Genomic DNA, 25,979 nt, shown 5'->3' with positions numbered 1-25,979 from the left:
TTTGTCATTCAAGAGATTCACATGAAGTTTCTATCCTAACTATCTTTTAGATACTACAGAATAAAGTTAAGGGAAGAAAAAAAAAAAAAAAATCTGCATTAGAAAGTGCCCATGAAAGTATGAATATAGGTATGGAGCGAAACTTCCAAGTGAAGTCCCTCACAGAGGGAAACTCATATCATAATCTACCTCTTGGACTCACATGCAGAAGGACCAACATAGAGACAGTGACTACTTTTCAGAATTTATTGTAAAAAATAGTATTAAACAATAGGAAAAATGCCACTCCCTGTTCAATCTTCCCCATACTACTTTATGTGGAAACAATGGAAAAAATGGACAAAATTGTATTCACCCATTCCTATCCATATATCAGATGATTCCAGCTACTCAGGACATGCTCATGGGAAAAGTATTGGCAGTGTCACAGCATATGGAAGTGGAAATAAAAAACATGCAGTATTTTCAATTGCATTTGGGAGGCCTATTTCCTGGAGTCTAGAGATCATGTTGTTTTATCTGTTTTCCTTTAGCATTATGTACATTATCAGACTTTCATAACTTCAGACACCAGCATAAAGCCCTGATTTTTTGCCAACCGTGACATACCCTCCTCAAAGATAAATGTGGAAACCAGAATGCCTGCCTTACTTCTGTCTGCAATTTCCTTTCCACGGGAACACGCACATGATATAGTTCCTGCTAACATATATTTAAAGCTTGGCTAGCCCTTTTTCACTTATACCAGTTCAATCCCACTGGAGGTCCTCAGGGCAGCACAAACAATGGAGAACAGACTTCCAGCACTGCAACGCATTTGTTCTGGCCAAAAACTGCTTGTCCTAACACCAAATTACACACTTTGTATGACAATTTCTTTTGTCTGCAAACAGAAATATATCAGAATCTGCATTAAACAGCATTACAGAAAATGTAAAACAATACTTTCCACAATTATTTTCTGTGGATTTCCTCGTTCATCTCAAAACTGCAAAGTACCAGTGTTAGCTCAAATGGAGCTCAAGTTTTAACAGAGACCCAAAACAATGGGGACGGTAATATTTACAATTAGCTTCATTATAAACTGGCAAAAAATTGACTTCATACCTTAGAGCACTAATCAGAGATAACTTGAATTACATGGCACTGTTGGGACCACCCCAGTTTCAAGTCAAGGGATGCACTTACGCACAGGTGCATTGTTGTAGGTATGACAGGAATACAGAACCCAAATACTCAGAATATGGGTCAGCAGAAACCTATGGATAATGCTAAATAAGAGCACCTAACCATTTTTTTCCACTGCTGTGCTTGATGAAAACTTGTACCAACAAGAGGTGAGGTGAGTCACACAAATGACAGTCACTGGAGTAGAGTGCAGTGGAAATTTGGTCATTCTGAAAGAAGATACAATGGAACAATACAGGAAGTTCCATACCAAGAGGCCAAAGTCAAACATTTTTTCTCTTGCACATCATAAAAAGTATCTTTTGGTTACAAATTACCACCGCAAACAGCGTTCTCAGATAAAACTAAAAACGCCTCTACCTAAAAAGCTTTGAGAAGGGTCAAAACGCCACAAATCATAACTAAAGAGCTTTCTCTACGTCCTCTTCCCTTCTGAGTAGCGGGAGCCTCCTGATTTTAAGGAAGCCCCTCCTCTTGGTCAATCAATTCCGTTTTGGTGGAGAACACATCAGCCAACATGTGCTTTGGGATTTCGGATCCCCGTACTTTTAACGTGTAGCAGGCGTTCTCTACTTTTGCCAGACTCTGTTTCAAGGTATAGAGCTTCTTTGAGACTTCATAAGGTCCGGTGTTGCCAATGAAAGTAAACCCATCGTAAATCTGTCGCAAGAACTGGCTCAGTTCGAAGGGCGTGTCTATGTCGCCGTTCCCAACGCTGCTGATGCACAGCCGCATCAGCTCCCCCGTGAGATCCGCCACTCCCAGCAGGTAATCCACAGGTGTTACCTTCAGGCTCCACGTATGGGGTTGTTTATCGTGGGAACTGGAGGTCTGGGGACAGAATGGAAGAAAGCCCAGTACAGAAAAGTGTGAGAAAGCCACCTGTAATGGTTCAACTACACACTAACTCATCTAACATAACTGGAAATCTAAAACATTCTGGAAAATTAAATTGCATAGCACTTCCACATGGTCTGATTTCAGGAGTACTAATCTCCTTCCAGCACATAAGAAGAGTATGTAAGATACTTATACAAGACTATATATACATTCTTATATATATACAATAATTTCTACTTGAGATGTCATTTTCATTCTAGCAAGTATGATAAACATACCCTAACTCTACCATCTCTATTTGCAAACAGAATTATCACATCTTTGTAGCAACATTTATTTGCAGTTGTTTGGGGTTTTCTTTCATCTGACAGATCTCAGCGATAGAGTTTTTTCCTAAATCATCAGTTCGAAGTTAGCGAATCAATCAAAAATAGTCTACATTATGAAAACAAATCATATAATTTCATAACAGTATCTTGAATTTCAAAATATATTCTCTACCAGTAGCTATAGTATTCTCAGATCTGTTTTCTATCAACTGAGCTCATTAAAATAGCACACAAAAATCTTCATGAAGCAAACCTATCACTAAGTTACAAGTTTGCTCCAATATCCAAGTTTCCAATGCTTTTTATTGCCATGATATCGGTAACACTGGGAGACAATGCAGGCTTTTCTTCTGTTCACTTATTCCCATAATATGCTATCTACCCAAATTGACAGATCTGGTCAGAGGCACGCATGCTGGGGTTAACAACTTCATAGTTGTTACCTCTGGTAAAAACTAATTAATTTAAACTAAAAAATCAAGCTTATCTGCAAATATCTTACCAAAAGAATAACAAAAGAATAAGAAGTGTTTTACAGCAGAATCTCTTCAGCAGCAGAAGACTCAGGAATTCACATAAAGCAGCATTACTGTACACTGCACCTCAACTGCTTGTGCACTTCCGTAGATTGCTACCAAATCGCTGTTGTCCCCTGCCAACAATCAAACTGCACCCAGTTTACGTATTTGATGACAATAGTTTATCCCTATGAGCCATTTAGGGCACGGTAGGAGTACAGGCAAATCAAGAAACAGCAGATACAGTATTAGGGCTAAGGTATGATGGGACACCAGCTTGTCCTCTGAAAGGAATCAGCTTCAGGAGAGTTAGAAATGATGCAGCTAAGAGCACAAGGCATATACAGTGCCTCCAGAGACTAGTTCAATACCAGCAACAAGGTTTCAGTTATGGAGTTAATACTGCCCTGATTTGTGTCCCTCAGCTTCTGCAACATCACTACACACTCCAAGGTCTTACAGACAGTCCCAGGCACTAAAAATCCCTCCGCCACGTTTGTTAGCTAGTATTTAACTGTCCTGGATCTTTCGCCGCATCAGAAAGAGTTCAGTTTGCTCTGATTAAAAAGGATGTGAAATTTATAAACTTGTATCCCACAGATTTAGTTTACTACTTATCAGAATAAAAGGCATGTTTTGAACAAGTGAATCAAAGTCCACATGTATATCTAATTCCATTCCACTAACTGGCCTTATTTAATCAGATGCCAAAAATGTGACTAAGCCTTCTTGCTGCATTTCTATCCCAAAAAGATGTTTGTCAATTGAGAAAAGAAAAACTTTTACCATGTTTGTTGTTTCTTCTCTGTCTTCTGCTGTAAATATTAGTTGTTTGTTGATCTCTTCAACACTGATCAAAGATCGTGTTTTGATAAAATACTGAAATGAAACTGCCTCAACATATTCTTGAAGTCCTACAAAAACAGCAGAAATAAGCTCATGCTTCAAACTTTTCAGCAATGACCCATGCTCATAATTTTTTTTTTTAAGAAATCTTTTAAGTGAGATTATTTGAAGGTTACCAGCAAAAAGTGCAAACTAACATAATCCAGAAATAACAAAGAAACATAATCTAACAAAGCACGAAATACCAAGCACACAGACAAACGTGTTCAAGTTTTCACTCTATCTGCATTTTTCATGCAGAACCATCTGTAATTTCAATATAAAGCATCATGGTATTCTCAGAAACATGCTGAAGATCAGCTCCCCACAATGTTTCCAAGGGCTCATACTCGGAACGGTATTGTTCAATATCTGCATCAATGTCATAGAGAGTGGGATCAAGTGCACCCTCAGCAAATTTGCAGATGACACCAAGCTGAGTGGTGCAGCCGACACACCTGAAGGATGGGATGCCATCCAGAGGGACTAGGACAGGCTTGAGAAGTTGGGCCCATGGGAATCCCATGAAGGTTAAGAAGACCAAGTGCAAGGTGCTGCACCTGAATTAAGGGATCCCCAATATCAGCACAGGCTGGGGGTGAACAGATCGAGAGCAGTCCTGCCGAGAAGGACTTGTAGTAGATACTTGTTTAAAACTGAACTTCCAACTTCTCCATCTTGTGAGAATCAGGCTCCTTAAAATATGCAAGTTTGGTGAAATTCATGTTCAAGACAAAGCATCTGTTGTTACAAATCACTCCAGATCAAATAAATAAGCAAATAAACAAACCAGACAGGATGGTGATGCCCAGTAAGAAGACCAACAGACAACTTTGGCAGAAGGGTTAGACTAGGTCATCTCTAGAGGTTCCTTCCAACACTAACTGTTCTGTGATTCTATGAATATATGAATAACTGCTTTGTCCAGAAGAACTTACACCCTAAAATTAGGGCGTGGAGCGGGGCAAAAGGAGTTGGTGTGTTGGAAAGGGAATAAAAGATGGGATAACAATTGCAGCTTGTACCAGGTTTGTATGCCATCTACAGCTACCTGCCACAATTATCTCTCTTAGCAGATGGTGGTTTTATTATACATTACAGCAAAGGTGAGATCTAAAGAAAAAGAGTTTGAATGTTCAGACAGAGATTTCGCAGGTTGTCAGTTTATCCTTAGGTGCAAAGAGCAGATTTGGGGGAAGCATGTGAGAAAAGTTCGTAAGCCGAAAGCTGAAGCTGGCACTGCTGGTGGAAAAAAAGGCAGAAACAAAGCTGGAACAAACAGCCACAGCAGTACTAAGCTAAAAAAAGTCGTAGAGACAAAGCCAATGCCTGTGTATATCTGACCCATGAACAGAGAAAGCCCAAAGAGGACATTAAAGGAACAGACGCATGACAGAGATGGTTCTAGCAGAGCTATTCAGAGCCATTTTAAGGGGATGACTTCACTTCAAGAGAAGCAAACAGGTATCATGCTGCAAGAGGGCCAGGATTAGACAATAGTTTTGTCAGTGAGAAAATGAGGCTATAACCAAGGGTACCAGAAGTAGAATCCTGCTTCCATTAAAATAATCTTAATACCCTCAACTGACCTGTACAGTGCCAGGACCTCAGCTTATAGAAATACACAGGAAGAAGCAAATTTAGACTTTACTTGGATCAAAGGAAATATTCTAAATCAAAAAGAAGAGAGCATAGATTTGAATAACAGATGAGCCTGGAAACACCCCAAAAAACTAGACATAACCTCAAGGAGTAGGAGGCTTTCCAATTTACAATCACAAAAGCATGATAAGTGACCTGCATTTCTCTTCAAACATGTATTTGAGCAAAAGCAACTCAGAATGGCAATTCCTTTATAATACTCTACAGATGCACTGGGAAAAGCAGAATAAATATGCAGCAACCAAACTCACACTCAACACTGCTGTTCACAAACCAGAACACAAACAGGGAGCTGGCAAGACCAATTAAACACCATAACTTAATCAACAGAATTCAAGTAAAGCATTCTGGACACAAGCAATAGAAAAACACTAGATAAAAGCTACACAGGATCTTTTAAGATAAATAACCTCAGAAGCTGCAGAGAGGTAGATTTCATCACTCACTCTTTCCCTGACTTACCTTCTGATGTAACAGGACCAGTAATCTATTATGAAATTTTGGCTTTTTCTGTGGATAAGCTGTAAGCTACCAGATACAGCAGCACTCAGCATGACAACATCTGTGAGAATCTCTCTCTACTATCTGTGGAGAAGACTATCACATATGAAGAATCAACTTGGCATTTTCCACAGCGCTAGGAGAGATCAAATCAGCTCTCAAACTTTTTGGTAAACAGTTTTCTCGATCCGTCAGATTGCCCACTTTCAATCACTGCACTTTATTACTCCATACACGTTTTGTCCTTTCCCATTGTGTTTGGGTCCTCTGTTCCTTTCTCTTTATATACTTTTTAATGTGGTCATATTTATATGTAGGTACACACACAGGTCTTCGCTTCCTCCTGCCATCCCACCCTAGCTGACACGTTCCAGCCTCGTGCTCCTTCCTTTTAACACTGCCATGTGAATGTTGCACACAGTTTGCCATGTACTGTCACCTTCTCACAATTAGGGAATCTATCTCCCACAGTTCAGTAAGCCTTACAAAACTCAACTAAAGTTGCCATCACAAATAGACTGGTAACAAATCCTGTTCACAACTACTTTACAAAAAACATTAATATTTTACTTTTTAACTTTTAATTATTTTTTTTTTTTAAATACTAAGTTCTTCTTCCAGAAGTAGCTACAATATGACATTTCAATGACCCAAGACCTTGAAAAAAGGTATTTCCATGTGCAGGTAGAAGGATGTTTAAACATTTTATGTTTTAGCTTAATGGTAGGACATCCGTTATTCTCAGCATATAATTCCCAGGGTGAAAAACTCGATCCCATTTCACTACACCATCCAACAATACCTTTCCCCTTATGGTCTTGTTTTGGATTTATTCCAAAATTGGCTTATTTATGGATTGAGCTGCCAGTAATGGAAGAGTTTTTAAGACTGCCTTTTATAGGTTTGGATTTTTTGGTAGCACATGGACAAAAATACCAATAAAAAACACTGCATTATTTTTAATAGCACCTCTTAAAATTACAGATGTAAGGTAAAAAAAATAACTGCTTAAGTGTTTTGATATTTTATTACATTTTTTCTATATAAATAGCTTGTACTAGGTAAGTGACAGTGACCCAGTATAGCAGCTCCCTTCTATGTTTTAAAAATTTGTTTTCTACATAAGAACTAGAGAACTACACTGAGATATTTTCTGAACATATGTCTATAAATAAAGGGTATTTTTCTGCCTGAAAGCTTGTGCACTTTTTTGCCTGCTCATATTCAAGACATTTTTCCTTAACTACATAAGCAGCTCTAAGAAGAAAAAGTAGTTTCCCTACTTAAATGAAAAATAATTTTTTAAAAAGTCAGTGGAGCACTCAATCCAGGAGTCAAATGAATGAATAAGGCAGAGGAAAAGCTAGTTTTATTTAAAGAATGAGTAGGTAATAGAAATTGTAGGAGTCATACTAGGGTAAACAGAATCTAATTCCACCTGAGATGTGTATGCATCCATGCATGTATGGAAGGTTCAACCAAGAACCAAATTATCAAATAGAAGGTGAGTCTCCTCCTCAAATTTTGTTTACTTCATTTCCTCCTTTAAATCTCGGTTCAAAAAGATTTCATGTTCTTGGTTGTTAGGGTTAGCAATGCCAGTGTCACCTGCCATCTTCCCAAGTAAGCTGCTTCTCTCACCGTCTCTTCTCAAACTCATTTTCTTTCTCATCCTTTGTCCTATTTCTCTCTGTCTTTTCGTTTAGAGAGGAGCCTGTGCTGATGGTCAGGACACACGTAGATAGACACAAGCCTGTGCTCTCTCACCGAGCTCCTCCCTTAAGCCATACAGCAGGAATCACAGGCCAAGAGCAGCCACTAGAAAGATGGTAGGAAGATACACACAGCAAGTTTCTTCCAGGATCCCTGCATGAAGGGTGGGGCACATTATTTACAGGGAGAGTCATGTGAAATTACCCACTTGCTGATTCATTACAAAACCAAAACAGCGCAGACCAGGTTCTATCTTACCCTCATGTTTAGGCTGGTAAATTACGTTCTCATTAGAAAAAACCCAAACAAACACAGAAAAAAAATCCCTTCTTTCTCATCTTCCCAAAAACCAAGGAAAGCAACAACAACAAAAAACCCACCACCGAACCCTAGAAATCCCTGCCATAATCCAGAAAAAAAAAAGTCATACTCTTGTGGAAATCCCAAACAGAGAAATAATTCTAAAGAATATGGGGAGCATGGTGAACCTAAAGAACTTGTTTCTGGAAGCACATGGATGAATAAAGGGGAGAACAAGTGAAATAAGCAAACAATTAACCAAGGACAACATCAATTTAAACAGGTACACACAGTAAGTTAAGAAGCATTAATACAAAAACTAAATCCAGTGTCCTATTAAGATAAAACTGGTAATCCACTCCTTAATCTATTCCTTTAAAGTTCTCTGCATACTTGACAATGTTTCCTAAGATTCAGAGGTCTTTTTCTGGGCAGAAGGGGTAAAAACTGAAGTGATTAAACTTAAACTGAGGCTATTAAACAATCAAACCATTTTGTTGATTGTGAGCATGAAGTCAAAGTTTAATTTCATAACATACACTGAAAGAGGATAGAGCCAGCTCTCCTCACAGACAGGAATGCTCTGGACATCCTGTTGTGAAAATGGCTTAAAAGCGTAATTCCAGTCAGGACTGGATTTTATAAAACAGTACTAACTCATAAATGCAAATAAAAGTACTAGAACAAAAGTCTATATGAGCTTACATATTTGGAAAAAAACATGTTTCTATTCACTGAGTAATAATTCAAAAGCTGAGAAGGTTTATTATTATATCAATAATTAAAGTAATGTACATTTCTTCTCTAAAGCCCTGAATGCTTTGTTCATTAGTCAACTGCTGCTTGACACATCCATGACCACCAAAAAGTTCTGTTCTCTTCTCGCTGCATGTGTTGAAGTGAAGTAACTGAAACGTTAGTATGGTTTGCACTTTGTTTAAAATTGAATACACACCAAATTCAGGGGAAAAGGTAATACCAAGATTAGTTTTCCAAAAAAACCCAGAAAAAATAAAAGTTCCCTAACAGACAGATGCCTGTGAGAGTTAAATTTTTTCTCCAAACAGGCACCAAAACCCTTCAAAGAACTGCAAACAATATTTTCATCTCTCATTGCAGGGAATAGGTAATCAATTTTTTTAAAATTGTTGTTAAAAACACATGGACATATGACAAATGATAGGCCTTTTTGCAGATGAGTAACTGTGGGTGTGAAATCCGTAAACTTTTATTTTGCTTCTACTTGGGGACCTGAGGGATGCACCATGATTACTTCTGTAATAAAGGTTTTTGTTCCGAAGTTTGGCTTTTATTCCAACTCATCAGCCCCAAATGTAGTAATTCTGAAGAGCACCAATGCTTTACATAAGTTCTTAAAAAAACTACTCCTGTGAAAAGTAGTCTTCCTGACCTCTTTGACTACCCCCAACTGCCTTCATGATTAATACAGAGTTTTAGAAGTCATTCAGTCAGATGGCAAATTTTACATTACTGACAGCCTTGAGGGCAAGTGTTCAAGATACCAAAGAAAGGAAGCTCTGACTCAGCCAGGATGTTCAATGATCAAAGAAGAAAGTGCACCTAACACAACACAGCTTCTGCAGGTCAAAACACAGTGAAAGTTCTTAAGGTGATGTTGTTTCCCTGCAACACACCCAACTCACAAGCACATCAGAAGAACCAATAGCGGCCATTTATCCTCATAAACACAGATCTGTGAGATGGTACAAAGGTACCTCACCACGTGCTAACCTCTATTTCTCCCCACGTGACTGCAAAACAAAAACCGAACCACAATGTGCTGTCCTGGTCACTTCTTGGAATGGAGTTCCTGTATGACACATTCTCCTCCGTGATTTTAAATAAACAAACAAAAAAGCTTCACAGTTGTTTTTTGTTTTTTTTTTTTTTAAATTTGTCTTATGTTCCAGCCGCACTTGGTTCCTGCAAAGGCTGGAGAGATCTGGTCTGTGAATCACTAATGTCAATAGCTGCAGGGTTGAAAAAAAATCCTGAGCCAGAGCACAAGGTCTCCATTTGCCAGCTATGAAACCGAATTAAAAGACAAACAATGTCACTAGTTTCAGGTTGTCATGTGAGTAACTGCAGTATTTGTCATCATGGTACAGCAGAACCTCAGGACAGTCAGATCTTAAGTTAGAAGCAGGAAAGGACAATCTGTTATCATGCTGACCCACAGCATGCATCTCTAAAAGACTACATAGCTTCTCTTATGGACTTCTACTGCTCTGAATGGCTCCTGCTGAATGTACATCTCATTCAGGGATGAGCTGATAATCAATTCTCACATAGTGCATGCCACGTCAGAATTTGCATTCATGTTTGCAGGTTTGTTTTAATTTTTGTGTATGGACATATAAAACCAGCAACAGAAAATACAAAGTGAGAGGTTTTGCAGTTGCTGATTTTTCCCTTTCCTTAGAAGAATCGAGGAAAAAGGCATCAACCAAAAATAATAAAAGGGTAGTAAAAATGCAACAAACTGAAGGTATCAAATTTCAAATAGGCACCTTGCAGAATGAAAAAAAAAAAAAAAAAACCAAACCAGTTTGACTAAGGGGGATATGAGTTAAGAGAAACACAGAAAATAACAAAATAGAAAGAAAGAAATTAAGAAAATTGTATCTGATAACCATAAGCTTATTCACTGCCAAATTCTGCTGATTTTCTAGTATAATCAGGAAACTTTGTTTCCATTTCTGGCATTTTACCCCTCACCTACAGCGGCAAGAGATTAATTCTTCAGTTACATCCTGTTCCTGTGTTACTGTGTTTTCCCACCATCTTGCATAAACCTGATTGCTTCCTTCACGGTCAGTTTTCCTTTCAAGTTTTAGGTGTATTTAGGTCTTATCCTGGGTGAGACCTTTACAATTCATGATACCTTCCTCCTGCAGTACAAAGCTTTTCCTTTCTATTACCAAGCTATTTAAATATGCCACCTATTTTAATTACAGCTTTTAATCTTTCTCGAGGAAAAAAAACAGGTGTCCTACTTACACTGTTCCTGATGTACAGAAAAGTACATTAATTAATATTATATCCTTGATATTATGTACCTTAATATTATTTCAGAAATGCTTATGTGTTTACAAAGGTAGAACAATCTGAGTATGTTATTTCCATATTTTGAGTTAAAAAGCTAAGAACAAACAAACAAACAAAAATTACCAAAAAAACCCCACGTAAACACAGAAATCATCACATGGATAGTTCTTTAAGTTTGCATTCTCATTAAAATGCTTCATATAATACCCACAAAAATGTTGTTACTTAAATCATCAGTAACCTAAAGCTGGCCTGTTTGGACAGACCCCACTCATCTCCATAGTATTTCTTACAGCATCTTGCCTGGTGTTCCAATATACTGAAGTTAAAAAGTGGCATTCTAGTGCAACTGAAGCATTTCCTTTTCATTCACACAGACTGAACAGGCCTGGTCCAATTGAGCAATCCAGTTTGCTGCAATATCTGACATGCCTAAAGCAATTCTAAGTGGCATAAGGCAGGAGACAGAAATAAGCTCCATTATATCAATCTCTCAGAACACAAATAGTGCCTGCACAAGATAAATGATGTGTTAGACTGCGTCAGTACTGAACTTTTACAGAGAATTTCCTGCATCATCATCAGCAGAAGCAGTCACAGAGCAATAGTTTTGACAAGGTGCTGACATTTTACAGCCTCGTCATCTAATCCTATTGAGAGCAAGTGCAGACATGATAAACAGCTAATGAGCTTCCCTGTGCACACCACTCCATTCACCACTGCTGCAAGCACAGGCACACAGCAAAGGTCAGCCAACAGCGCTCCACTTGCATCGACCATCATCGCCCCATGCCACTCCACCTAAGAAGCTCCAGAAGAATTATGGGGTCCTCATTCAATATTTTATCTTAATGGGAAAAAAAAAAATGAGTAAAGTCCTCAAATAGCTAGAGATTTCATTTAACAAAGCCATGTTAAAAAGGTACATCATTCAATCCCACACAGTGCCAACTTATCAAGCAGACCTTAATCTTCCCTCTGCAGTACACAAGTTTTGCATTTATGCAGAGTAGATTTAGAACATGCTTTGAATAATTATAAACATCCTAACATAGAATCATAGAACTTTTCAGGCTGGAAAAGACTTCTATGATCTACTGAGTCCAAGTACTAACCCAACACTGCCAAGTCCATCGCTAAACCATGTCTCTAAAGGCCACATCTGTATGTCTTTTAAATACCACCAGGAATGGTGACTCCATCGCTCTCCTGGGAAGCCTGTTCCAATGCTTGACAACCCTTCCCATGATTAAATTTTTCTTAATATACTATATAAACCTCCTGTAGAGTGACTTGAGGCCATTTCCTCATGTGCCATTTCCTGTTACACTGGAGAAGAGACCACCGCCCACCTGGTTACACTCTCTTTTCAGGTAGTTGTAAAGTGCGATGAGCCTCCTCCTCTCCAAGCTAAACCTCCAGCTCCTTCAGCCACTCCTCAGCAGACTTATGCTCCAAACCCTTCACTTGCTCCATTGTCCTTCTCTGGACACGCTGCAGCTCCTCAATGTCTTTCTTGTAGTGATAGGTCCAAAACTGGATGCAGAACTTGAGGTGCATGCAGTGCTGAATACAGGGGGACAATCACTGCCTTGGTCCTGCTGGCCACACCACTGGTGATAGAGGCCAGGATGCCACCGGCTTTCTTGGTCACCTGGGCACGAACTGGAGGATCACATTCAGCCTCTGCTGACCAGAAACCCCAGGTCCTTTTCCAGTGGGCAGTTTTCCAGTTACTCTTCCAGTTACAGCCTGCAGCACTGCATGAGTTTGTTGTAGCCAAAGTGCAGGACCCTACACATGTTGCAGAGCACTTCTTTCTTATCTTTAAGCTCCGTACAGATCTTTTCTGTATACTGTTGTTATTTCTCTCAGTAGTTGAGAGTTAAATATACATATAAAAATGCATATATATACAAATAAAAAAATCCTGAAAAATTTCTTCCTTCCTTTCATAAATCCATACAATCTTTTTCAGTCCTTTTCTTGCATAGTGTCTCTCAACAATTTTAAAGAAAGAGTACATATTTCCTCACAGGATATATAAGGTATACACTGCAAAGCAGGCCAAAGGAGCAGGAATTCTATATTACAAATAGTAAAGCTTTAAAAATATCAACAAAGCAGAACACTCTAACATAACAAATGAAGAGCTCTGCATTAAAAAAAGACTTCATTATTTCAGTATCTCTTTGTTTGCTTGTTTAATCATCCCCTGGGACAATCTGTACTGTTAAGAAACGTGTAGAAAACAGTCATCAGTTTTTGTTGTTGTTCAATTAGTGCTATACTCAGTGTTTGAGCTCATGCAAGTGTCCTTTGGGGAAACGTCCTGCGTGCCATTAGCACTATTCTTAATGAGGGAAAGCATGAAACTCCTTTAGTGCTCTGCCAGAATTGTTTTATCTACAAGTCAAAAGAACAACTGCTTGGAGTAACCCCAAAAAAAGCATTTAACAATTGCAAGTGGCAAACAATATTCCCAAGCATAATACTCATAGCATTCTTCTATTTATAGGCTAACAGTTATTATACTGAATAAAATATGTATTAGGCAGCTTCATTATGCAGACAATCATGATTCCCCAGTTAAGGCTGCTACCGTGGTTTCCATTATAAGCTCCATCTTGAACCCTTTTACTCCTTCTGTGAGAGGTAGGGTGGGGAACAGGAGGATGTTTCATGTTTGGTTTCAAGACAAAGGAGAACATTTTTAGGAAGTTTGAGGTTAATTAGACATGCTGCTTTTGAGATATGGGACATAAGTGTTTCTTTATTCTTTTTGGAAGAAAAAAGCAGTTTAATGGCAATGCTTTTGTTCATAAAAAGCTTTTTAACTAGTTCTCCAGAATTTCTTTAAAATACAAAATCAGAGTTGAAAACTAGGTTAAAGGAAGGTCAAGACTTACAGCCCTAGGAAATATATAAAGACAAAGAATCTAGCACTTTTCTTAACTACATTTATTTTCAAAAACACATGCAAGCTTTTTCCACTGAAAAAAAGCAAAACAATTAAAGAACACTAGACTCAAAACCAAAACTAAAAGCAACATTCTTAACTCTTATCACTGTTCACCTCCCAATTACAGTTCTTCATAAACAGTGGTGGAATAAAGCATTTCCTCTCCCAGCTGCTCTTCATCTAACTGTCCTTTCATTCATCCTATTTCTAGGTTTTCTATCTCAGCTGCATAATCCTGACATCAGGCATCTTCACATCTCTGACACCTCCTTGATACCAGCTTCAATACAATCAAGATCTACATGTCTTGAAGCCTGCATATTCCTTTTTTGCCATCCCAGTGACTGACTGGAGAGCAGAGGATTTAACAAAGGTAAGAGTAAAGGTCTGGCTGAAAGTTAGCATTTTATACTTGTTATACACACAAGCTCATTTACACAATGCCTAAAAACATTCCCTGTCTTTCCAGTGACACATAGGTATATTCTAACACTCCCTTACTAAACATGCACTGTGGACAACAGCTGGCACAAACTTTCCTTGCAGAGGAGCATATATACAAGAGCTAGAATATAAGCAGATGCTGTACCAAAATAGAATGAAGGTGACTTATTTCAGTTGGATTTTATAAACACTCTTCTTAATGTTACACAAATACCTACTTGCAGAAACAACAGGGAGATCCTAGAGGCAAGCAGTATTATACAGCTGATGGGAGTGCACAGATTTGCCATTTACCTCACCTGAAAAGAGGAGCAAAGTGAAAGTACAACCATTTCCAGTTCTAAGTTCAGAAATGCTTTGGGGAGCTGTGAATTTCTACTCTTTAGTTCTCTTCAAAAAAACTGCAAGGTTCAGGTATTTGAGAGGTTGCACACCTGACTGCTGGAAAGATGGACAACAGAGTCTCCTTCTCCCCCTCATTTAGCACACTAATACCTTCTTGCCTTCTTTTCTTTTTACCTTGAGAGTCAGTAAGATTCATTCTCTTAAGTTTTCTTAAGAATGTATTAAGAAAATTCTTTAATTCTGTAACAATCTCACCCCAAGTCCCACGTAAGCATTAAGGATGTGCTACCCTACATGCAACTGTGTGCAGCTCTGGGTGTCACAAAAAAGGATGTGAAGGTCCCTGAAGGCACCCAAAGGAGGGCAACAAAGCTGGTGAAATGGTTGGAAGGAATGTCCTATAAGCAGCAGTTATGAACTTCAGGCTTGTGTAGTTTGGAGAGGACAAGGCTGAGGGGCAACTTCATTGCTCCTTACAGGTTCCCAACGAGGGGAAGTGGAGAAGGTGGTGCTGATCTCCTGTCCCATCCAGTGACAGGATTTGTGGGAATGGCTCTAAGCTGCATCAGGCATTTCTTTTGAAAAGGTGGTCAAACACGGAAACAGGCTTCCTAGAGAGGTGATTGATGCCCCAAGCCTGTCAGTGTTTAGAAGAGGCATTTGGGCAATGCTCTTAACAACTTATTTTGATTTTTGGTCAGCCCTGGAGTGACCAGGCAGTGGCACTGGATGATTGTTGTAGGTTCTTTCCATCTGAATTTGCCTATTCTGTTCTAAAGGTTTTGCAGCTGAGGAGGGCATTGAGTCATCATACACGTGCTGCAGGTCTCTAACATCCTCTGCTAACAACTTCCACTACTAAACTCCCCTAGAGTAACTCATCCTGCTCTAAAATATATCTTAGTCATCTTAAGAGGCTAAGATTTACAACACCGGAGAAAACTTAAAAATTCTGAATTGTCCCTGACAGAGTATTTGCAGTTGTTTTCTAAACAGTTTATTCAGGTCTATTCTGGTAGTAACAAGTACCTTTGTGCAAGTCAGAAATAAACTATGCAGGAAAATCAGTGTAGCTGACTGTGTGTATTTATCAAATATACAAAGCAAAGCTGAACAAAAATTTTTTCATTAATTCCTTTATTTTCAGATTGCTATGGCTAGCTTAAGTTTAGGCATCTTTCACGTAAAAAAGAAATCTAACTTTCGATTACTGAAAATATGTATTCTTTAAAGAAGCAAAATCAGTAATTTTTTTTTACTAAGAGGAGAGAATCTGGATGTAGAAAACTAGCATCAGGTTTGCTTACTTGTTTTGTAAGAACACAGAAGCTATTGTGCAGTAACTTTCCATATGTCTGCTGTGTAGGTATGCACACTCTCTTATGTGTGACATAAGTGAATCTAAGTCCAGGCCAACTGCTCCTCAGTAGAACTAGAGGCAGGTAAACCTCTTTGAATTTACTGCCACAAAGACACGGCTCAAACAAAACAGAGACAGATCAGGTGAGGCAGCTGATGCAGAGTAAGTGGTTGCCCTGTAAGAATCTTGCTCACATGGCACGGCTGATGGCTTGCACCACGCAGCCTCACCAAGATCCATGAAGTGGCAGACCTCAAACACTGCTGTTTTATACGCAGCATTATATGACTCACACGGAACTACAAACTTCAGGGGTTATTCAAACAAACTTTACAGGTCACAATGAAGCTTCTAAAAAACTTTTGCAAATGAATGCAAGAATTCTCAGCTTTTATAAGCAGAGAATTTTTCATTTTAGAATGAAAATCAAAAGACATTTTCAACGTGTCAAGATACTCAAAATACACTTGGAATAGATTGTTCATAGTTTGAGATCATCTGTAATGTCAGCATTTTGAATTATCTCTTTTCATTTTGTCATTACACTACTTGGCTATAAATAGCAGCAAGACACAGATTAAGTGGCCCCAAGAAAAACTACTGATATCTAATTTGAAAAGCCAATGCATTGCAAGTAAGAGGACTGTGGAATTCACCAGAGCCACTGAAGGCTATCAGGGCAAGCTCCTTCTGGTTCCAAATTGCTAAACTGAGACTCAAGATCTGCCTCACTCTTAAACTAAAGTTTGTGTAAGACATGAGTACAACTTAACCTGAGCATTGTTTGTCTTGTAAATTACATACGCGTATTTGCTGCTGGTTTATCAAATCAGTCCTAAGGACACTTTTAAACAATTAAATAATTCAGGGCAAATCTTCAGCTCTCATCAGCTGAAGAAGTTTTGCCTAAACAAGAAAAGATATACACAATTCCAAATTGTTTAAAATGAGATTGATAAACACAAGACACTTTTATACCATGACTAAGATGTCAGAGAAGCAGTTACATATTTTACTCATGTGTTGCCACAACCAAGGCATACCAATTTTAAGTAATATTCAGATTGTCAGCGAAGAGTCAGCAAAGAAATATGGTTTGACAGAAAGAGTCATGAACTAATAGGGATTTAGTATTTCGAGAATGTTAGAAAAGATGGCCGTTTACAGAGAGGAGCGGAAAGAGATGCAACCGAAACACAAACTGGTTTAATGCTTGTAACAGAGAGGCAGAAGCATATTTTGAACCTAGAAGAAAGAAAATGTTATTCAAAGAACTGAAATTCATTAACCTGATCAATTCAAAATCATTTTAGCATTCAAAATGCATAATTTCACAAGACAGTTGCTCTCACTCTGCTCTTAGGAATTGTAACCCTTCAGGAGGGGCAAATGAGCATGCTACATATATTCCTCTCAGTCAGAGATAACCAGCCAGTACACTTGCTAGAAATACTTTCAACTTCAGTTTAGGGCAGGGTTCAAATTGTTCCAGTTGTAGATTCCCATTTACATCTTCCTTTAAACTGCAATGAAAATGTAGGACAACAGCTTCTCTAATACCAGAGCTAACTTTGCCAGTAACAAAGATTAACCTGAGTCCAGATTCATAACCACAGAAATGTAACAAATTCAGACCTGCAGTATGAAGAGGAAGTATTGCTACATAAAGAGAAACTAAGCTTAGTTCAAAACCGCACACTTTTCCTACTTTTAAATTATTTACCTGGAGATATAGCTCTGTGGAACTGATACATGTCTTCTCCAATCAGTTCTTGTGCAACCTGCTTGATCTTCCGTCGGACAGCATCTAGCTTGACTTCAGATTCACTCAGTATTTCTTCTCCATTGGGAGCACTGCAATCATAAAACAGAAACTGAAAGAGCAGTTTCCAGAACATGAACAAATAGTTAAAAAACATTACACTTTTTCTTTTACTAATCAATACATTTTTACTGGCTTCAAGAAAAAGCAAAAATGATACTACAAGGAGAAACAGTTTAACTTTCACAGATACCTACTGCAGATCCTGAAATTCTATATTCTACTCTATTCTTACCAAGAAAATAATCAACCAGCCAGAGTTCTGGTAGCATGATGTTTATTCCAGACTACAGTGATGATTATTGCTTAAGTAAGAACAAGGAGAAACACATACAAAGGCTTCAAAAAATATCCCATAAAACTAGCAGTACTTACAGAAGTCCTTCAACCTCTTAAAAAAAATTAATATTTTGCAATACTTGATATATTGCAAAATACAATACATGATTTACTTCTACATGTGATTTTTTTTTTTTTTTTTTAAGGAAGTAGTTATGGACTACGCTGTTCAGGAACAGCTGAAAATCTGATTCACAACCACAACATATACTTGGCATTTAAAGTTCAGTTTATCTAATTTCCTTTAAACCTTCTCCTCCCTTGAGCTCAAATAATCCACATAGTATATTAGTTTACAGTCTCTTTAAGGAACTACTGATTAATTGGTCTCAAGAAAACATTTAAAACAAACTGTAAAATGTACTGAAATTAAAACCACAATAATTGCAAAAAGCAAAGAAGGAAATACAAAATACAGCAAGGAAAACATCCACTCTCACAAAACCAGGAATGCCTGATAAAACAGGAATCTAAATTCAGAGTAATGAGGAGTTCTTTGCTGTTGTTCTTTCCTCCACAAGTTCCCAGCTACCTAGCCCCAGCAGTGGGAGTAGTTATTTACAGTCAAGGCTGTAAAGATTACTGGAACTATCACAGTACCTCTCTGCAGAAGAAAACCAAGTTAAGGAGCAGGCAACTTCATAATCTCCATTTATAACTGTAACTATAAATAGATACTACTTCAACATAAATATATTGATAGGTAATAAAATGTAAGTTAAAATAAATGAAATTATGAAGAGAAGAAACAGGGAAAGCTGTTGTAACACGCAAGACCAGTGTTTGTCATGTACAACAAACACTTTATACAGCAGGCTATGCAAAGCTTCAAATTTTCCTGTTGCTCTTCTAGTTTGTCTCTGGCTTACAAAGATTGCTTGAAGGCTCATGAGAACACGAAACATATAGAAGCTCAAAACTTCACACAGAAACCTATCCAGCTGTAGTATTTACATAAACAGACCCCAGGTCACCACCTATTTGCATTGATGACCTCGGGTGGGGGTGCAACAACCAAAACAGTGACGGAACTGCCCGGGCAAGTAACCTGAAGGAAGGGTGCACACTCCTCTCATAGCTTGCTGAAAGCTGGAAGGCTCTCATCTGCTGCTCACTCTACTGCTTTACACTGGTTTAATAAACCAATAAAACCAACCCAGAAACCTGAACCAGCATCTTTTAATTCTCTAACTGGAGTGTGCATTCATTAGCTTGTAGCCACCCTCAAGGAGGTTTACGGGAAGTTAATTAAATTCCTCTCAACAGAACTTTGCAGCTGTTACTCACAGACAACACTGCAAGGCAGATTGTAGGTGACTATGAACATTTTCACACTCAACGTGACTCACCTGGTGAACCTGTGGAGCAGAAATATTGTTCTTTTGCTTTCGATGGTTATATCCCGACTGAGCTTCACGAGCCGTTCGTATTTATCGTGCCTGGTGTCAAGCTCCAGCTGGAATGCTGTGGAGTCAGTTGTTACAGCAAAAGCTCAGTTATCACACAAACACAGTGCAGGGGAAGAGAAAAGCACCTGTGCTGCACTAACTCCTCACAGACTCCGTCACCCTTGCCCCTGGGAGCCTTTCCCCAAGGTGGGCTGTCCCTGCGTGGGGCATGGCTGCAGATGCCATCACTGCCTGTCACCTGCCAGAAGCTGCAAAATTCATCATTAATACCCCTTTGTTTAATACGTCAGGTTTAAGTAGATATCAATACTGATGATGCCTTAAAGCAGCCTAAACAATTTTTAAGGTAAAATATTTGGTTTTGTTAATAAAATCTATACCACAATACTGCTGTTCTGGAAACGGACTAAAAATTTCACCCCAATTCAGCAAGACAAATTAAAAATAAAACCCTACAATCATTTGTTAATAAGATTCACCAGTGCCCAAACCAATCAAATAAAAAGCATCTGGCTAAGGCACATATACTGTTCAAAATGCACCATTTAGTTATAAGGAAGGTTGCATTTCACATCCCAGCTAGACTTGGCCAGAAGTTGAGCATTTTAATATCCCTAAGGACTAGAAGTACTAAAGAAAAGTGAGATCAATTATTTAAAATAAGATTTCTGACTTGCCGATGTTAGTTCTCTCTAACTACAACAAATACAAAGATGAGAGGAAGTGCATCTGGTTTTGACAGTCAAACCTTATTAATGTTTCACAAACACCATTAACATTTTATACACCATTATTCTAGTAAATAAATCACTAACAGATGCTTACAAGAAATCTAACAAATTTCCTACATAAATGTCAAAGAGGTGTCAAAGTTTCTGTGCAAGAAGATGCAGAAAATAAACCAAGAGGTTACATTTTTAAAGGGTCTGACAAGTGAATAACCTTTAAGAAAGCATAGCAGTTCGCTGGCAAGTGAGGTTTAGATGACACTAGAAAAATAGTTCTGTCTTTTTTCATTGCCTTGGTTAAATCTTTGTTCTTCTCATTTTGCCCTGTTCTTCCCAATCTTATTCTGAAACTTATTCTGAAGATAAGTCACAAATACTCCTACTGATCTTCTAATGCTTATACGTGTCTGTTTGGCCTGTCTCTTGCAAATTCTGAGAGTCAATTCCCCCCCTGAATTATCATCAAGAAATTTTTGCTGAGATCAGTGACAGGGACTTGAGGAGGGGTGACTTCCCTTCATAGGATGATGCAGATGGCATTTCCAAGGACCATTTACAAATGTCATCTACTGGGAATTTCACTATTCTGAACATCTGCAATATTAGCAACACGCCCTAACTTTCCTGGATAGTTGTGGCTTTTCGACTTCTGTGTTAGGTTTTAAACCTGTTAGGGACTATTGTGAAGTGTTTTATATTCTAAAGTAAACCAGACAAACACAATAATGTTTAGCCTAACAAGATGCAATAAAACCTGCTGTATTGTGCTATTGACTAAAATTACAAAGGATTAGAACTTAGGGGTTCTTCAAGCTAACACATCAAAACCAAACAGTCATTTCCCACACATTCCACTATAATGTCTAATTTAGCACTGCAAGTAAAGACTCAGACTCTATTGATAATTTTGGTGCTGTTAAATCAGACCGTTACAAATGATACTTACCAAACTTTAACCTTACAAATCAAGGTAGGATCCCCTCTCTTTATCACTGACCTGTCCTATTTAAAACGTATTTCCAAAAAAAAAGGTGTAACTCTTTGGGTTTTGACTAATTAGACCATTCTGTGATTCTTATGATTATTCTAGAAAACAATTTCTCATTACTTATTTTTTTAAACATTGGTGCAAATAGATCAATTCAAGCACATCTTTCTTTCAAAGATTAAAAAGAGCAAAATGTGTACACCCATTTAAGGCCACACATTAATGAGGCAAATCTGGCTGTGTGTATAGACCATGGAATGAGGGGCTGAAGAGCCCTGCTGCAGAAATGGGCCTGGGGTCCTGGCTGATGGCAAGCTGAACATGAGCCAGCAGTGCCCTGGCAGCCAGGAGGACGAACTCTGTCCTGGGGGTATCAGGGACAGCATCACAGCCGGGCAAGGGAGGGGATTGTCCCCTCTGCTCTGAGCTGGGGCAGCCTCACCTCAAATATTGTGTGTGGTTTTGTGGGCAAAACAAAAGATCTTAAGATCTTATAGAGCATCCAAAGGAGGGCAATGAAGACGGTGAAGGGTCTGGAGGAGAAGCTGTATGAGCAGCAGCTGTGGTTACTCAAGTCTGTTCAGCCTGGAGAAGAAGAGACTGAGGGCAGACTTTCAACATTTTCATAAGGGAAAGAAAGCAGAAAGGTGGGTACCGATCTCTTCACTCTGGCGAGCAGTGACAGGACTCGAGGAAGCAGTCTGAAGTTGTGTCAGGGGAGGTTTAGGTTAGGTATCAGGAAAGATTCTTCATCCAAAAGGTGGCTGGGCACTGGAACAGGCTTCCGAGAAAAGTGGCCACAGCAACAATCCTGTCTGAGCTCAAGAAAAAACTGCACAACACTCTCAGGCATGTGGTGTGATTCTTGGGATGTCCTGCACAGGGCCAGGAGTTGGACTCCATCATCCTGATGGATCGGTTCCAACTTAGCATAGTCTGAGATTCTATCATTAAGTTGTTTAGATTCAGACAACACACACAGAAATAGTGCACAACTGGTTCATCTTACACAACTTGCTCAATTATAAACCATCTGGAGCATACCTTTTCCTAATGCTTGTGCCTGACACGGAGACAAAGACCACCAGCATCTCTGTTTGGGGCAGTGCACTTGGTGCACTTTGTATTGCACTTAACACTTTGCAATAAACACAAAGAGCAGATCTTTGAAAAACTTTGAAGAAACCATGTCCCTTAAATTCTTTCTGAAATTAACCAAACACAGAGGAATCGATGTCATGAGAAGGGAGGGAAACAAGCTGTTTTGAAGTGCAAGTAATAGCAACTTTATGACAAACTGGTATTTGTGACAGTGAAGAATTAAAAGTTTAAAGTACAGTTGCTCTACTCAACTCAAGAGCAAGTGCATATACAATAGTCAGTACAAATGATAGAGTGGTTTGGCTGAAAGAAGCCTTAAAGACCACCTAGTTCCAACCCCTCCTCCCATGGGCAAGCACACTTTCCACTAGATCAGGTTGCTCAAAGCCCCCTCCAAGCCGGCCTTGAACACTTCCAGAGATGGGGCAGCCACAGCTTCTCTAGGCAAAGTTCAGGGGTCATGGTTAATCATCTGCCAAGCTGATTTACACAGAAAAATATAAACACCCATTTCTAAAACAGCCAGGAAGTTATATGACATTGAAGTACACAGTAACCATCTAAAGCAGCCAGCCAGCTTATATTTCACTCTTCTTAGCTTCATAGAAAATGTGGGGCACAGGAAAAATTTTACAAAAAGAATTAATCTGTTCCCCATCTCACATCTATCTTTTTCAGTCAAGGCTTCTCATTTCTGAACTTTGCTTTGTTAGGGGTTATCGAATGAGGAATTTATATTTACTGGAGTTTACATCTGGTTTGGTGAAAAATCCTATTAAAAATTTTTGTCTGAAAGGAAGTTTACATCTGCCTATTGAAACAATCTCAAATATATGATAATATTTAAAAGGCAATCAAAGTGAATAAAGTGACTACATAAAGGTCTGTATTAGTTAGTTGAAGTATTTTTTCTTAAAAAAAGTGCAGGTATAAACAACTACCAACTTTTAAAATAATGCATCCAGATTTATACTTCAGTAGCGTAGTCATCTGTGCACCACAGCCAAGGTCAGAGCCTCCTCAGTTTCCCCAACGTCACCACCTCCTCCTGTCACCCCTGTGGCTCAGAGTTTGTTTTATGCCTCTGCAGATTCTACCACAGTTTTCTGCCACCAAAGGGCTTGGTCACCTCTTGCCTGGCTGAACTCTTGTGCAGTTTGCTCAGCACCAGGTTCAGCACAAGTGAGGAGGGCAGGGGGAGCAGCAGGTGGGATAGAAACAGGAGCAAGTCATGAACCAGGCAGAGCTATGCAAAATCCCACTCCCAGGACTTCACTCCACAAAATGCAGAACATTAAGCTCTAAAGATATGGAGTGTGAGTCCAACTAGTTTCAAGTTTCTCCCTCGGAGAAAACTAGTTTATTCCACTAATAATTTCCTAGCAATTTCTACACAACATTTTTAAAATCTAGTTTTCCAAATGCTTACTTACATTTAAAAGACGTCATCAAAGCTGAAGGTGGGTTAACATTCTCTTTTTCTTCTCTTCTTTGACCATGTGGAAAATTGTCATGCTTTCGTTTTCTGAACCCACCTGCTCCTAATAAATAGAAGATAGACACACACACAAAAAAAATTAAAAATATAGTTCTGCCAGAGCATAAGGAGCAACAGAATGCTCTCTTCAGAGCATTCCTGACAGCAGTCATATTCTTCAGGACAGAGTAAGGTAACTGGATGAACCTTATTATCAACTGATGCCAGCTTCACATTTTCATGTTACTTTTTCTACCACTTTGCTAGTGAAAATTAAAAAAAAAATCCATTTCAATGGATGAGTGTGGCAGGAACCTAAGCCTTCTTTTTGTAAGGTTTTCGTGTCTTCACACCCTTTTATGTTTTCTTGCTGTAAGCGAATGGTTGCATGGAAATCCTTGTGTGAACAAGGACCTACAGGATTAGACCTTTCTTCTTCTTCTTCTTTTTTCGTAACTATTTTAAATATTCATCTTGAAATCAGTCAATACACCTGCAAGTTTTTGTTACTGTGATTTATGCCACCGGTCTTCAGTAACCAATAAAAGAAGTAAGGCACAATTTAAGCAGACCACCCCTATTCAGATACACTGGATTAGCTTCTGCAGGGTAGCTTCTTAGGCCCTTACACTCTGCCCATTAACCAGTTCCTTCTCTGAATGTAGCCACTCACTTCAACTGCTTCGTGTGCTTCTTCCTTAACCATCCTTCTCCACACCCAAAATTCATCTCTTCTGGACTATGTTTGACTCCTGATTTATACCTTGTGTTGTTTCTTCCTTTTTATCTTTCTTTCACCTTAGACTAACTCATTGTGTCACCCATTCCTCCCTCCCTCTCCCTCCTTTTGGTGACAGCTGGACACTGTTCCTAGCAGAGCCCAAAAATTGGCAAACTTGAATACAGGCATACCTTTTGAATCTGTGGAGTTCTCTCAATTTCCTTAAAAGACGAAACAAGGGAACACTGGATTTTAAAATGTTTCCACTTAATTGTTTATTATCCCAAACCAAAACCAGAAGTGAGTGTAGCTACTTTCTTAAAGAGATAAATGAAAATAATTTTTCCTTCTTTTCTGTTGGACGTGAGTTTGGGGTTTTGTTTTTCCTATAGCAGTTGGAAACATTAAATGCACCCCTTGAAAGAGTGCTGAAGGGAAGTCTGTGTGATTCTCGGTGGTGCCAAGCAATAGGACAAGAGGCAACAGGCACAAACCAATGCTCAGGAAGTTCCACTCTTCCTGAATATGAGGGAAAACTTTACTGTGCAGGTGACTGAGCACCAGAACAGGCTGTCCTGAGAGGCTGTGGAGTCTCCCTCAGTGGAAATGTTCAAGAACCGGCTGGACACAATCCCGTGCCACGTGCTCTAGGATGACCCTGCCTGAGCAGGGAGCTTGGAACAGATAAACCCCTGTGGTCCCTTCCAGTCTGACCCGTTCTACGACTCTGATTCTGTGACTGCCAGGGCTAAACTAACACGCAGGCAGCAGAGCAAGCTGTGAAAAAGAAGTATTTCACGTAAGTTTTATGCTATAAACGTAAGATTATATATATATTTATATTTTTATATAGATATACACACACACTATACTGAATCGTTAGCACAAGTGTTTTACAGGCCACACACAGACAGCTTCCCTCTGCGGCATCTGCTTTTCCACCCCCAGGGATGCAGATCCCTATGGCCACGTTCTCTGGCGCACCCACGAAGGAAAGGTCAGAGACAGCCGTGAAGGAGCGGCCTCCCTCAGGGCGAGTTTCACCACACGGCCGAAGGGCACCGCTGGGCACGGCAGGGGCTCCGCAGCCCCGTCCCCTCCGAGCCGCGGAGCCTCTCCCCGCTTCCGCCGGCTCCAGCTCCTCACGCCTCGGCCTCCTGAGGGTGGGAAGGGGAGGGGAGAGTAGGGAAGGAGACATCACCTTCCTTGCCGCTCATCCCGGTGCCGCCGCCGCGCAGCGTCCCCTCGGCAACCCGCATCCGCGCCGCGCGCCGCCAG

At 39.3% G+C, this 25,979-nt stretch overlaps 1 protein-coding gene across 1 annotated transcript; it reads right to left on the bottom strand.

Annotated features, from left to right (window-relative positions):
* Window positions 1-232: 232 nt before the first annotated feature.
* On the bottom strand, window positions 233-25,979 carry TSNAX (translin associated factor X). The gene is made up of 6 exons (XM_040059536.1): window positions 25,903-25,979; window positions 23,937-24,044; window positions 19,627-19,741; window positions 17,840-17,970; window positions 3,662-3,789; window positions 233-2,019 (listed from the first exon to the last, which is right to left on the bottom strand). The coding sequence occupies exons 1-6, from the start codon at window positions 25,958-25,960 to the stop codon at window positions 1,645-1,647; spliced, it is 915 nt and encodes a 304-aa protein (XP_039915470.1). The 5' UTR covers window positions 25,961-25,979; the 3' UTR covers window positions 233-1,644.

Source organism: Hirundo rustica, chromosome 3, assembly GCF_015227805.2.
Source record: "Hirundo rustica isolate bHirRus1 chromosome 3, bHirRus1.pri.v3, whole genome shotgun sequence".
NCBI lineage: Eukaryota > Metazoa > Chordata > Aves > Passeriformes > Hirundinidae > Hirundo > Hirundo rustica.
The sequence above is the reverse complement of the archived record's forward strand: the minus strand, read 5'-3'. Positions and strand labels throughout refer to the sequence as shown.

Bases quoted from the DNA above. Each gene is read 5' to 3' on its own strand.
- TSNAX (XM_040059536.1), bottom strand. From the start codon at position 25,960: ATGCGGGTTGCCGAGGGGACGCTGCGCGGCGGCGGCACCGGGATGAGC. The intron at 19,742-23,936 runs GTAAGTAAGCAT...CTGACTCCACAG, and splicing joins TTTGATGACGTCTTTTAAAT to CATTCCAGCTGGAGCTTGAC. The intron at 3,790-17,839 runs GTAAATAATTTA...CTGTTTTTGTAG, and splicing joins CCACAGAGCTATATCTCCAG to GACTTCAAGAATATGTTGAG.